General features: G+C 60.2%; 2 protein-coding genes across 2 annotated transcripts in view; both read left to right on the forward strand.

Moving 5' to 3' along the window:
- The first annotated feature begins 765 nt into the window (after positions 1–765).
- On the forward strand, positions 766–9,815 carry LOC130265504 (uncharacterized). Its single transcript, XM_056514605.1, has 2 exons — positions 766–1,689; positions 8,820–9,815. The coding sequence occupies exons 1-2, from the start codon at positions 766–768 to the stop codon at positions 9,813–9,815; spliced, it is 1,920 nt and encodes a 639-aa protein (XP_056370580.1).
- MAPK4 (mitogen-activated protein kinase 4) overlaps positions 1,255–12,157 on the forward strand; it is an 81,354-nt gene continuing 70,451 nt past the window's right edge. Inside the window, exon 1 of the mRNA XM_056513702.1 lies at positions 1,255–1,317. The gene's annotated coding sequence lies outside the window, so the exon portion shown is untranslated. The remainder of the gene's footprint in view (positions 1,318–12,157) is intronic.

Consider the following 12,157-nt stretch of genomic DNA (forward strand, 5'->3'; position numbering starts at 1 on the left):
GGATAGGGGATAGGGGATAGGGGATAGGGGATAGGATTCCTTGGGCGGCTCCTCCCGGGGACTGCCAGGGATGGGGATGGCCAGGGAAGGGGATGGCCAGGGATGGGGATGGCCAGGGATGGGGATGGCCAGGGAAGGGGATGGCCAGGGAAGGAGATGGCCAGGGAAGGGGATGGCCAGGGATGGGGATGGCCAGGGATGGGGATGGCCAGGGATGGGGATGGCCAGGGATGGAGATGGCCAGGGATGGAGATGGCCAGGGATGGGGATGGCCAGGGATGGGGATGGCCGGGGATGGGGATGGCCAGGGAAGGAGATGGCCAGGGAAGGGGATGGCCAGGGATGGGGATGGCCAGGGAAGGGGATGGCCGGGTATGGCCAGGGATGAGGATGGCCAGGGATGACCAAACCCATCGGCTCCTCCCGGGGCTGGCCAGGGATGATCGGACCCACCGGGGCTCCTCCTGGGATGGCCAGGGCTGGGGTTGGCCAGGGCTGGGGATGGCCAGGGATGACCAAACCCATCGGGCTCCTCCCGGGGATGGCCAGGGATGGGGATGGCCAGGGATGGAGATGGGCAGGGATGGGGATGGCCAGGGATCACCAAACCTATCAGGCTTCTCCCAGGGATGGCCAGGGATGATCGGACCCACCGGGGCTCCTCCTGGGATGGCCAGAGATGGGGATGGCCAGGGATGGAGATGGGCAGGGATGGGGATGGCCAGGGATGACCAAACCCATCGGGTCCTCCCGGGGATACCAGGGATGACCGGACCCTTCGCGCTCCTCCCGGGGATGGCCAGGGAGGAGCGGAGGGATGAGATCGCCTTCGGCGGCTCCCCCCGGCGATGGCGAAGGGAGTCCGGACCTCTCCGTGCCGCTCCCAGCGGGGATGGAGACGGCAGTCCGGACCCCTGGAGCGGCTTTTCCGGGGGGTGGCGAGGGATGGCTGGACGGACCCCTGGGTGGCTCCTCCCGGGAATGGCGAGGGGGGAGCGGAGCCCCGGGCGGTTCCTCCCCGCGATGGGAGGGGGGACCCGCTGCCGGGGGCGGCTTTTCCCAGGGATGGCGAGGGAGGAGGGGACCCCTCGGGCGGCCCCTCCCGCGGATGGCGAGGGGGTGTCCGACCTCACCCAGCGCCTTTTGGCGAGGATGGCGAGGGATGCCCCGGCGGTCCCTGCCGGGCTGGGGGGGCTGGCGGCGGCAGCCCCGCCTCCCGCAGGTGCCGGCGCGGCGGGGGCCGGGGGTGACGTCAGGCGGGGCGGGCTCGGTGCCGGTGCCGGTCGGGCCATGGCGGAGCCGAGCGCGGCGGCCCCGGTGAGTGCGGCGGCCCCCGAGCCCCGCCGGAGCGGGGGGAGCCGGGCGGGGGCGGCGGGCGGGTCCGGGTCCGTGCGGGAGCGTCCCCGGGAGCGGTGCCGGTGTTCGCCTCGTCCTTCCCGTGCCGCGGAGCCCCTTCCCCCGGAGCAGAGGGATTCCGAGCCGCTGCGTGCGCGGGCGAGCGGGGACACCGGCATTGCTGCGCCGCCGTTCCACACGGGCTCGGTGGGTCTTTGTGTGTCCTGCGGGCTTGTCCGGGCGCCGTGCGCCCGTGTGCGCCCTGTCCGTGTGTCCGTGCGCCCTGTCCGTGTGTCCGTCCGTGTGCGCCTTGTTCGTGTGCCTCCTGTCCGTGTGTCCGTCTGCGCCCTGTCCGTGTGTCCGTGTGCGCCTTGTTCGTGTGCCTCCTGTCCGTGTGTCCGTGCGCCCTGTCCGTGTGTCCGTGTGCGCCCTGTCCGTGTGTCTGCGCGCCCTGTCCGTGTGTCCGTGTGCGCCTTGTTCGTGTGCCTCCTGTCCGTGTGTCCGTGTGCGCCCTGTCCGTGTGTCCGTGTGCGCCTTGTTCGTGTGCCTCCTGTCCGTGTGTCCGTGAGCGCCCTGTCCGTGTGTCCGCGCGCCCTGTCCGTGTGTCCGTGTCCACCTGTCCGTGTGCCTCCTGTCCGTGTGTCCGTGCGCCCTGTCCGTGTGTCCGAGTGTGCCCTTTCCGTGTGCCCCCTGTCCGTGTGTCCCTGCGCCCTGTCCGTGTGTCCGATTGTGCCCTGTCCGTGTGCCTCCTGTCCGTGTGTCCGTGTCCGCCTGTCTGTGTGTGCCTGAGCCCTGTCCGTGTGTCCGTGTGCACCCTGTCCATGCGCCCTGTCTGCGTGTCCGTGTGTGCCCTGTCCATGTGCACCTGTCCGTCTGTCCAGGCTGTGTGCGCCCATGTCTGTATGTACTGTCTGTCCATGTGTGCCCTGTCCGTCTGTCCAGGCTGTGTGTGTCCTTGTGTGCCCCGTCTGTGTGTCTGCATGCTCCCTGTCTGTCTGTCTGCCCATGTCTATATGTCCTGTCTGTCCGTGTCCACCCTGTCCGTGTGTGCCCTGTCTGTCTGTCTGTCTGTGTGACTGTGTGCACCCAGTCAGTCCCGGCTGTGTATGTCCTTGTGTGCCCCGTCTGTGTGTCTGTGCCCTGTCTGTCTGTCCAGGCTGTGTGCACCCTGTCTGTCAGTCCGGGCTGTGTGCGCCCATGGCTGCCCTGTCTGTGTGTCCGTGCCCTGTCTATTTGTCCAGGCTGTGTGTGTCCTTGTGTGCCCCGTCTGTGTGTCTGTGCCCTGTCTGTCTGTCCAGGCTGTGTGTGCCCATGTCTGTATGTACTGTCTGTCTGTGTGTGCCCTGTCTGTCTGTCCATGCTGTGTGTGTCCTTGTGTGCCCCGTCTGTGTGTCTGCATGCTGCCTGTCTGTCTGTCCAGGCTGTGTGCATCCATATCTGCCCTGTCTGTGTGTGTGCACACTGTCTGTCTGTCCATGCCCGTGTGTCCATGTGCGCTCTGTCCATGTGTGCCCTGTCTGTCTGTCCAGGCTGTGTGTGCCCATGTCTGTCCTGTCTGTGTACACCCTGTCTGTGTGTCCGTGCCCTGTCTGTCTGTCCAGGCTGTGTGTGCCCATGTCTGTCCTGTCTGTGTACACCTTGTCTGTGTGTCCGTGCCCTGTCTGTCTGTCCAGGCTGTGTGTGCCCATGTCTGTCCTGTCTGTGTGTCCTTGCCCTGTCTGTCTGTCCAGGCTGTGTGTGCCCATGCCTGCCTGTCTGTGTACACCCTGTCTGTCTGTCCAGGCTGTGTGTGTCTGTCTGTATTTGCCCCATTTGCCCACACTTGTCCTCTGTGTCCATGTGTGCCCTGCAAGTTCACACATGCTGTGTGTGCCTGTGGTCCCTGTGGGTCTGTACCTGCCCTGTGGGTCTGTACCTGCCCCGTGGGTCTGTACGTGCCCTGAGTGTCTCCATGAGCTGTATCTATCTATCTGTACCTGCCCTGTGGGTCTGTACCTGCCCCGTGGGTCTGTACCTGCCCTGAGTGTCTCCATGAGCTGTATCTATCTATCTGTACCTGCCCTGTGTGCCCACACATCCCCTGTGGCTGTGTGCAGGTTCTGTGGGTCTGAACGTGCCCTAAGTGTCTCCATGAGCTCTATCTATCTGTACCTGTCCTGTGGGTCTGTACCTGCCCTGAGTGTCTCCATGAGCTGTGTCTATCTATCTATCTGTACCTGTCCTGTGGGTCTGTATGTGCCCTGAGTGTCTCCATGAGCTGTGTCTATCTATCTATCTGTACCTGTCCTGTGGGTCTGTACGTGCCCTGAGTGTCTCCATGAGCTGTATCTATCTGTACCTGCCCTGTGGCTCTGTACCTGCCCTGTGTGCCCACACATCCCCTGTGGCTGTGTGCAGGTTCTGTGGGTCTGTACCTGCCCTGAGTGTCTCCATGAGCTCTATCTATCTGTACCTGTCCTGTGGGTCTGTACCTGCCCTGAGTGTCTCCATGAGCTGTATCTATCTGTACCTGCCCTGTGGGTCTGAACGTGCCCTGAAGTACCTCTCAGAGCTCTGTCTACCTGTACCTGCCCACTGTGCCCACACATCCCCTGTGGCTCTGTGCAGGTTCTGTGGGTCTGTACCTGCCCTGAGTGTCTCCATGAGCTCTATCTATCTATCTATACCTGCCCTGTGGGTCTGTACCTGCCCTATGGGTCTGTAACTGCCCCATGGGTCTGTACCTGCCCTGAGTGTCTCCATGAGCTCTATCTATCTATCTGTACCTGCCCTGTGGGTCTGAACGTGCCCTGTAGGTCTGAACGTGCCCCGAAGTACCTCTCAGAGCTCTGTCTACCTGTACCTGCCCACTGTGCCCACACGTGCCCTGTGGCTCTGTGCAGGCTCTGTGGGCCCGTCTGTGCCCCGTGGGTGTGTGGGTCCTGCGTGTGCCCACATGTGCCACCCGTGTCCCTGCATGCAGGCTCGGTGCTGGTGTGCCTGGAGGATCCCCAGACCCTTCCCTCTGCCCAGAGAGAGGAAATCGCTTCTGTCCCTCTCCCCTGCTCCAAGGCGGGCTGCATTTGCTCCCAGTCAGGATTATTTCCTCCCACCTGAGCCTGACCCTCGGGTGAAGGTGGCAGGTGGTGACGCTGCTCTGATGGCATGGGACACGCCTGGCGAGTGGGGAAGGGGAGTTTGGCTGGGGAATCCCTCCCGGAATGCTGCGCTGTGGTGCTGTGAGCAGCACAAAGAGGGAGGAAACCCCAGCCTGGTGTGGCAGTGGCTCTGGTGGGCTGTCCCCACAGAGCTGCCCAGGGGAATCCTCCACCCCGAGGTGTGGGCTGGTCACGGGAGAGGGTCCCCAAGGTCTGGTGTGCATCCCAAACTCAGCCTTTGCTGGGTGTCACAGATTTTGGGGCAGCTCTGGCTGCCTGGGCTGTGAGCTGGGGGGACATCAGGGCCACAGGAGGGGACGTGCAGGGTCCAGGGTGTCTCTGGAGCCAGCAGCTGGCTTGGCAGTGGGCACACAGAGCTTGGCTGCTGCGAGGGGCTCTGGCTCTCTGCGCTCAGCTCTGTGCTGCCTGCTCCTCACAGTTAATTAGACACGACTAATCCTGTCTGGCGCTGGGAACTTCCCAGCAAACCGGAGTGCTTTTCCCTCTCCTGCCCTGAGCAGGATCCCAGCCTCTTCCAGGACGAGCCCTGGCCACAGTGGTGTGGTTTCCAAGCCCCTGGACCGCAGAGGTGGCAGCTCAGACTTGCAGTGCACTGTCCCGGCTGTGGCTGGACAGGTGTCCGCCAGGTGGGAGGTGACAAACCCCGAGGAGCTCTGTGGGCGAAGGATTGCAGGGAAAGGGAGGTCAGGACTGTAATGAGGATACTGCAGGAATAAGGGTTTGAGCTGAACTCAGTATTTTGAGGATTGCAGGGAAAGGCAGGTCAGGACTTTAATGAGGATATTGCAGGAATAAGGGTTAGATGTTGGAGTCACTGAGTTAGGGGTATCTCTGAATTCTTCTTTTTCTGAGACCCCTAACTCACTGACTCCAACGCTAGAGCTGCACTCAGTATTTTGAGGATAAATCACCCAGCAGGTCAGCGTCAGCATTCCCCATCCCTACAAAAGGGGAGGGGGCAAAGGGATGTGATAATCCGTGTTCCATTGGTGCCCTTGTGCTTGGGAGAACCATCAGTGTGCGCTCACTTAGGGCTATGACTTAGGGGTGTGTTTATCAGCGCAGGGTTAATGGTTGGTGATCCTGGGGGCTTTTCCAACCTGAATGAGTCTGTGATTCATCGCAGTCCTTTCCCTCCTGCAGCTGAGCCCAGCCTGTTAGTACGGACTGATAAAACCCTCGTTTTTAAAGGATGGCATTGATCTGGGAGCATCTCGACCCACCTCAGGCTCTCCAGGCTGGGGGTCCGTGCAGAGCGTGATGTTTTTCTCTTCTTTACGCCTCGAACAGACCTGCCTCCAGGAGCTGGATTCGCTCCTCACCCTGCTGCCCCCCGAGTGTGCTGGGCTGCGGGGCAGAACCTCCAGAACCGGCATTCTGGGCTGAAATTGCCTCCCAGCTTTGCAGGTCGTGTGAGCCAGCTGGAGCTGCTTTGTGGATGCTGTTTGTTTGCCCTTGCTCCGGCGTCTAAAAGGGTCTGTTCCGAGCTGTCCCCCACCCAACAGGGGGGACAGGCACCTCCAAATGGGGTTTGTTTCCCTCTTTGGAAAGCCTAAGCAGGCCAGCCTTTCAGAGTGCTGGTTCTGATTTGGATATCTGAGCTTGAGTGGTCTAAATTTAAGCGAGATGAATCTCACCCGGTGCTTGCAAACCTTGGTTTTCAGACTTTTCGCCTTGATCTCTGCTTTTTTTAGCACGACCCCGCTGTTCTCCTACCACTCAGGGCTCTTTGCGAAGCATGGAAAATGCCTCTGAAACTTTCCACACCCCCCCGCTCCTCCAGGTGGGAGGTGTTGCAGAAATGCAACTGCAGGGAAGCATTTGCGGCTCATCCTCCCTGCAGACGCAGAGGCCCGGGTTAAAAAAGCAGCCTGTTAATTTTGTGTTAATGGCTCTGAGCAACAGCGAGTTCCCCCCCCCCTCCCCGCCCCCTTCCTCCCTACCTTGTGCCAACATTTAATTGCTCTTACTCTGGAGAGATGCTATCTCGTTTCAAGGCTGGGCTTATCTAGTTCTGACTCGCAGGGGGAGGGATGTTGCCGTGTCCTTGTCACAGGGGTGACCCGTCCCCGCCTGCCCCTTGCCCGCAGTGTCACCTCCGCACCTGCTCCTCGCACCGAGGGGCTCCTGCTCCTCCTCGGTGGCTTTTTTTGGCCCCTTAGGGATGTGGCTGGCGTGCCCATCTGAGTGTGAGTGTGAGCTTGCTTTTTTGGCTCCTTAGGGATGTGGCTGGCGTGCCCATCTGAGTGTGAGCTCGCTTTTTTGGCTCGTTAACGATGTGCTCCCGCTGCACCCACTCGGGCTCTGTGCTGAGCCTTACTCGAGGGATGCTCCGTGCTCATCCCAAACCCTCTCCTGGCTCTGGCAGAGATCTCTGTCCTGGCCCCGTGTATCGATCACCCTGCATCACAAAACCGTGCTCTGCTGGCCTCACTGAGCTGATTTGGGCCACCCACCAACCATCCCATTTTTTGTGCTAGAGATTTACATTTAACACATAAACAAATCCCCTGTAAGGAGTCAGGGATGGGACCCGACATTGACAAAAAATCCCGAGGAAGGTGCCTGGGTGCTGTTTCTTCACTCAGCACACGCTAATGTGTGTGGGGTTGGTAACACCTGCTGTGAGATTCCTCCTCAGGATATTGTATGCTCTGGAGAAATGTGGGCAAACACTGTGTCGAGGCAACAGTAATGTCTCCAGATAGATAATAAGTCTCCTAAATAGATCTAATTCCAGGAAACTCAGCTGGCTGATTGTATTTTTAGTCTCCAGTTCGTGTATTTACCTGGGATTTCTGTCCTGCTGTTCTAGCTGGAGCTGACCCCGGGTTGCCTGCTGCCCCTGCCTTCTACCCAAATACTGTGACTGCTTGAAGTTTCTTCAGTTTGGAAATGCTTTATTCTGGCAGATGCCTGGCAATACTGAGATTTCTGTCGTTGAAGGGTCATTAAGGGGTTTTGAAGCAGGTTGCACAGGAGTTGGTGGGGGAAGCCCTGCTTTGGCACAGTGGGGTGCACCTGGCTGATCTCTGGGTTTCTCTCGACTCCTTGGCCTCGGCACAGCTCTTCCTTCCAGGTTTACTGATGGCACCTAATAGTGAATCTGGCAGATATCTAATTCTCCATTCCTAGCATGCTTAAAGAGTGCCTTATTTTTCAATTAATTCTGCTGGCTGTACAGATTTAATGGATTCCTTTAGAGGTCCCCATCAGTCACCGACTCCGGACATTTCTTTTCCAGTGCCATTTCTCTCTCCTTTCCTGTGCCTAGAAAGATCACGTTTCTATGCATTTTCCACATCTTATTTTTGCCAGAATGGCTTTTTCATTATTTAAATCCTGCTGCTTTTTCCAGGTTTGTGACTTTTGGGGTCTCTGGTAGAAGCTTTAAGTGGTTTCCTTGCTTTCACTGATGCCAGCGGCTGCTCTGGGCTTTTTAAAATTTGCCCTTTTAAAGTCATACTCTGCTGCCGTTATTTTGGGCTCGCCGTTCCTGTGAGTAGCAGAGAAGCAGAAAGAAACTATAATAGAAGAAGACTTGCACTAGACACGGCAGTTCATTTCTGGCCTCATCCTTGTCACGCAGACCTGCTGCCACTCCATGGACAATTAACTGAAACGTGACCTGTTCCTTGTGCCAGCAGTGACTTCTTATCCCAAAGATTTGTGTGCTCCCTGGGTCTGCTGTCTCTGGTTGCTCACGAGTTGTTTGCATTTTTATTTGCCCCCACCCCGGGTGTGTGGATGGTGGCAAGGTGTCCCTGTGCACGAAGAGTGGAATTCTGTGCTTGTGGTGTTTGAGTGTCTGGCACCACTGAGGAAGGAAACCACGTACTCCCCGTGGTGGAATATTATTTTGGCACGCTGAACTCTTCTTCTGTGCCCCGATGTCCTCCTGCTGCTCTCCCAGCTGCCCACAGCACCCCTCAGACCACGCCAGGCAGGCTGGTGGTGCCCAGGCTTGGCTCTGGGCGGCCACCCAGTGCTCCTGCCCAGTGCCAGGCTGAGATTAAACACTGATCTACTTCCAGGGCTTTCCAGGCAGCATTGCCTACGAGGATTTACAGGATTTCAGCCCAGCTGAAAGGTGCCGGGGTGACCTTGCCATCGCTCCCTGTCCCCAGGGCTGGCTCAGCAGCGGGACAAGCTCCCAAATCTCCCGGCTGAAAGCTTCCCCTGGCTGGGAGGCAGCGCAGGGGCTGAACGCTGCTGGTTCTGCAGCACTCTCCACCCGAGCCGAGCCTGTCTTTAAAAAGCAGCCGGCGTGGTTGTGCTTGGAGGAGGCGGCTCGGTTTCTGTGTTAGCACAGCATCCGTTCCGTAGGCAGGCGGGCAGCCCACGCCGTGCCGCAGCCCGCACCCGCAGCTCGCACCCGCACCCGCACCTGCACCCACAGCCGCAGCCCGCACCCGCAGCTCGCAGCCCGCACCCGCAGCCCGCAGCCTCAGCCCGCACCCGCAGCCCGCACCCGCACCTGCACCCACAGCCCGCACCCGCACCCGCAGCCCGCAGCCTCAGCCCGCACCCACACCCGCAGCCCGCACCCCGCACCCGCAGACGCACCCGCACCTGCACCCGCAGCCCGCACCCGCACCCGCAGCCCGCAGCCTCAGCCCGCACCTGCACCCGCACCCGCACCCGCAGCCTCAGCCCGCACCCGCAGCCCGCACCCGCACCCGCACCCGCAGCCTCAGCCCGCACCCGCAGCCCGCAGCCCGCACCCCGCACCCGCAGACGCACCCGCACCTGCACCCGCAGCCCGCAGCCTCAGCCCGCACCCGCACCCGCACCTGCACCCGCAGCCTCAGCCCGCACCTGCAGCCCGCACCCGCACTTGCACCCGCACCCGCACCCGCACCTGCACCCGCAGCCTCAGCCCGCATCCGCACCCGCACCCGCACCTGCACCCGCAGCCCACACCTGCACCGCACTTGCACCCGCACCCGCACCCGCACCTGCACCCGCACCTGCACCCGCAGCCTCAGCCCGCACCCGCAGCCTCAGCCCGCACCCGCACCCGCACCCGCACCCGCACCTGCACCCGCACCCGCACCCGCACCCACAGCCCGCACCCGCAGCCTCAGCCCGCACCCGCACCCGCAGCTCGCCGCCGCGCTCCCCGGCTCCTCGGGGCGTTCCTGGGGGCAGGAGGCAGCAGGGAGCGGGGCAGGGGGCTCCGGGGACTGTGCCCACCGCGGGTCCCTGCGCACCTGGGGACAGAGCTGTCCCCAGACACGGGCGAGGAGCCCGGAGCCTCGTGTCCGGCAGCCTGTCCTCTGTCCTGAGCCCTCGTGTCCGGCAGCCTGTCCTCTGTCCTGAGCCCTGTCCTCTGTCCTGAGCCCTCGTGTCCTGCACCCTGCCCTCGTGTCCTGCACCCTGCCCTCGTGTCCTGAGCCCTGTCCTCTGTCTTGAGCCCTGTCCTTGTGTCCTGAGCGCTGTCCTCCTGTCCTGAGCCCTGTGTCCTCCTGTCCTGAGCCCTGTCCTTGTGTCCTGAGCCCTGTCCTCGTGTCCTGAGCCCTCACCCTGCCCTCCTTGCCTCACCTGCTGTGACCTGGCACCATAATCCTTCACCTTCTGCTGCCCCGAGCCCTGGCTGCGCTCTCAGCCCAGGGATGGACACTCCAGGTCCCTGTGATCTCCCAGGGAGGTGGTTTTGGTGTCTCAGTGTCACGTTAGGACGGCTCTGAATTCAGGGAGCATCAGACAATCCCCCTGAGCTGAGTGCTGTTGGCGTCCCTCTGTCCCAGCTGCTCGGATTATCTGCACGGTTTAATTCTTGGCTACGCCCAATTTTACAACAGGATTAATTTCACGGTGGCTCATACACCTGCAACAATCAGCTATGCACACCAAGATAAAAGGCCAATCAAATTTCATGTTTTGGAGTGCAGGCTGCCTCCATCTGAAGCCTTCAAACCCCTTCCCCCAGGAAGCTCTGCAGGTCTCCAGCCTGTGTGAGCGGGATGGGGCTGGGGGCACGCCTGTGATCCCTCTGGCAGGAGCTGGGGGTGTTCCAGCAGCTCTGGAGGCTGTGGAGGAGCGAGGCAGGGCCAGGTTTGGATCTGGAGATCCCCCTGTGCTGCCCTGCCTGCCCCTGCCCCGTGCTGTGGGGCTCAGAGAGCTCTGGGCCATCCCAAAGAGCCTTTGGGAAAGGGAAATTGAACCCTTGGGCCTGCTGGGGCAGGGCTGGGAATGCGAGTGTGGAATAGGTCCTGGCTCAGAATGACTTCAAGGACAGAGGGTAGGTGCTGGGCTTCTTGAGATCTGATTCAGCTGGGACCGGTTCCAATTAAAACGAGATCAAGGAGAATGGGACAAGGGAAAAAAAAAAAAAAAAAAAAAAAAAAAAAAAAAAAAAAAAAAAAAAAAAAAAAAAAAAAATCTCTTTGGATTTACATTGCAGATTGAAGTGTTGGGCTGGGAAGGGCGCTGGGCTTCTCTCCCCAGCCCCATGAGGATCCAGAAAGGTTGGTTTGATCCTGGTTTTGATCCCGCTGTGAATGTGATTCCCACCCTGTACCCACGAGTGGTGATGGGATGGGCAGTGGTGAAGGGGCTGGACCCACGGGAGGGGGTGAGAGAGCTGGAGACTGAAACCTGAGCTGGGACCTGAGCTGAGATCTGAGCTGGGACCTGAACTGGGACCTGAGCTGGGATCTGAGCTGGGATCTGAGCTAAGATCTGAGCTGGGACCTGAGCTGGGATCCGAGCTGGGACCTGAGCTGGGACCTGAGCTGGGATCCGAGCTGGGACCTGAGCTGGGACCTGAACTGGGACCTGAGCTGGGATCTGAGCTGGGATCTGAGCTAAGATCTGAGCTGGGACCTGAACTGGGATCTGAACTGGGACCTGAGCTGGGACCTGAGCTGGGATCTGGGCTGGGATCTGAGCTGGGACCTGAGCTGGGATCTGAGCTGGGGTCTGGGCTGGGATCTCAATTAGGAATTGAGCTGGGAACTAAGCTGGGACCTGAGCTGGGGTCTGAACTAGGAATTGAGCTGGGACCTGAGCCCCCTGCTCCCACTATCCCTGCTGGGTGTGAGGAGGGACAGGACTACGCCCTGTCCTGCCCTGGGGTGACACATTTGCCAATCCCGAGTGCTCAGCAGGGTCAGAGGCTGCAGGGAGCTCTGCTGGGCTCAGCCAGGGCTGGGACTTGGTCTCAGAGCTCCTGCTGCCTCCTGATCTCCCGTGTTTGGGGGCAGATCTGCTTTTGGGAAAGGCTTTGTCTCTTGGAGTCATTAGCAGCCCCTGATCTCTTCAGTTGGAGATGGGTCTAAGGTTAAGAAAAATCCCGTATCTCTGAGCTGGAGAGCTAATTGCTGTCTGCTTCAAAGGCAGGGCGTGTTGTGGATAAAGAGAAGTGTCTGGGAGGGAATCCCCATTACAAAAACACTAAACCTTCCAGGACATGAAAACGTTCCTGCGTTCCAGATCCCAGGGTCAATGCAGGGAGGAAAAGCCACAGCCACGTTTGGGAAGCTGCTGTTCCCCGTGCTGTGGACCCCGGGGAGGCTGTGGGGTGATGCTGGCACAGGACACCCCTGATGGAGCTGCCTGCCCCCCTGGAAACCCCAATCTCCCCGTGGCTGGGACTCACAGCCTGGCATCTAAGCTCATTTCCGACTCTGACCTCCTTTATCTGAATAAATCTCACGTGC

The sequence above is a fragment of the Oenanthe melanoleuca genome, chromosome Z (assembly GCF_029582105.1).
Source record: "Oenanthe melanoleuca isolate GR-GAL-2019-014 chromosome Z, OMel1.0, whole genome shotgun sequence".
Lineage (NCBI taxonomy): Eukaryota > Metazoa > Chordata > Aves > Passeriformes > Muscicapidae > Oenanthe > Oenanthe melanoleuca.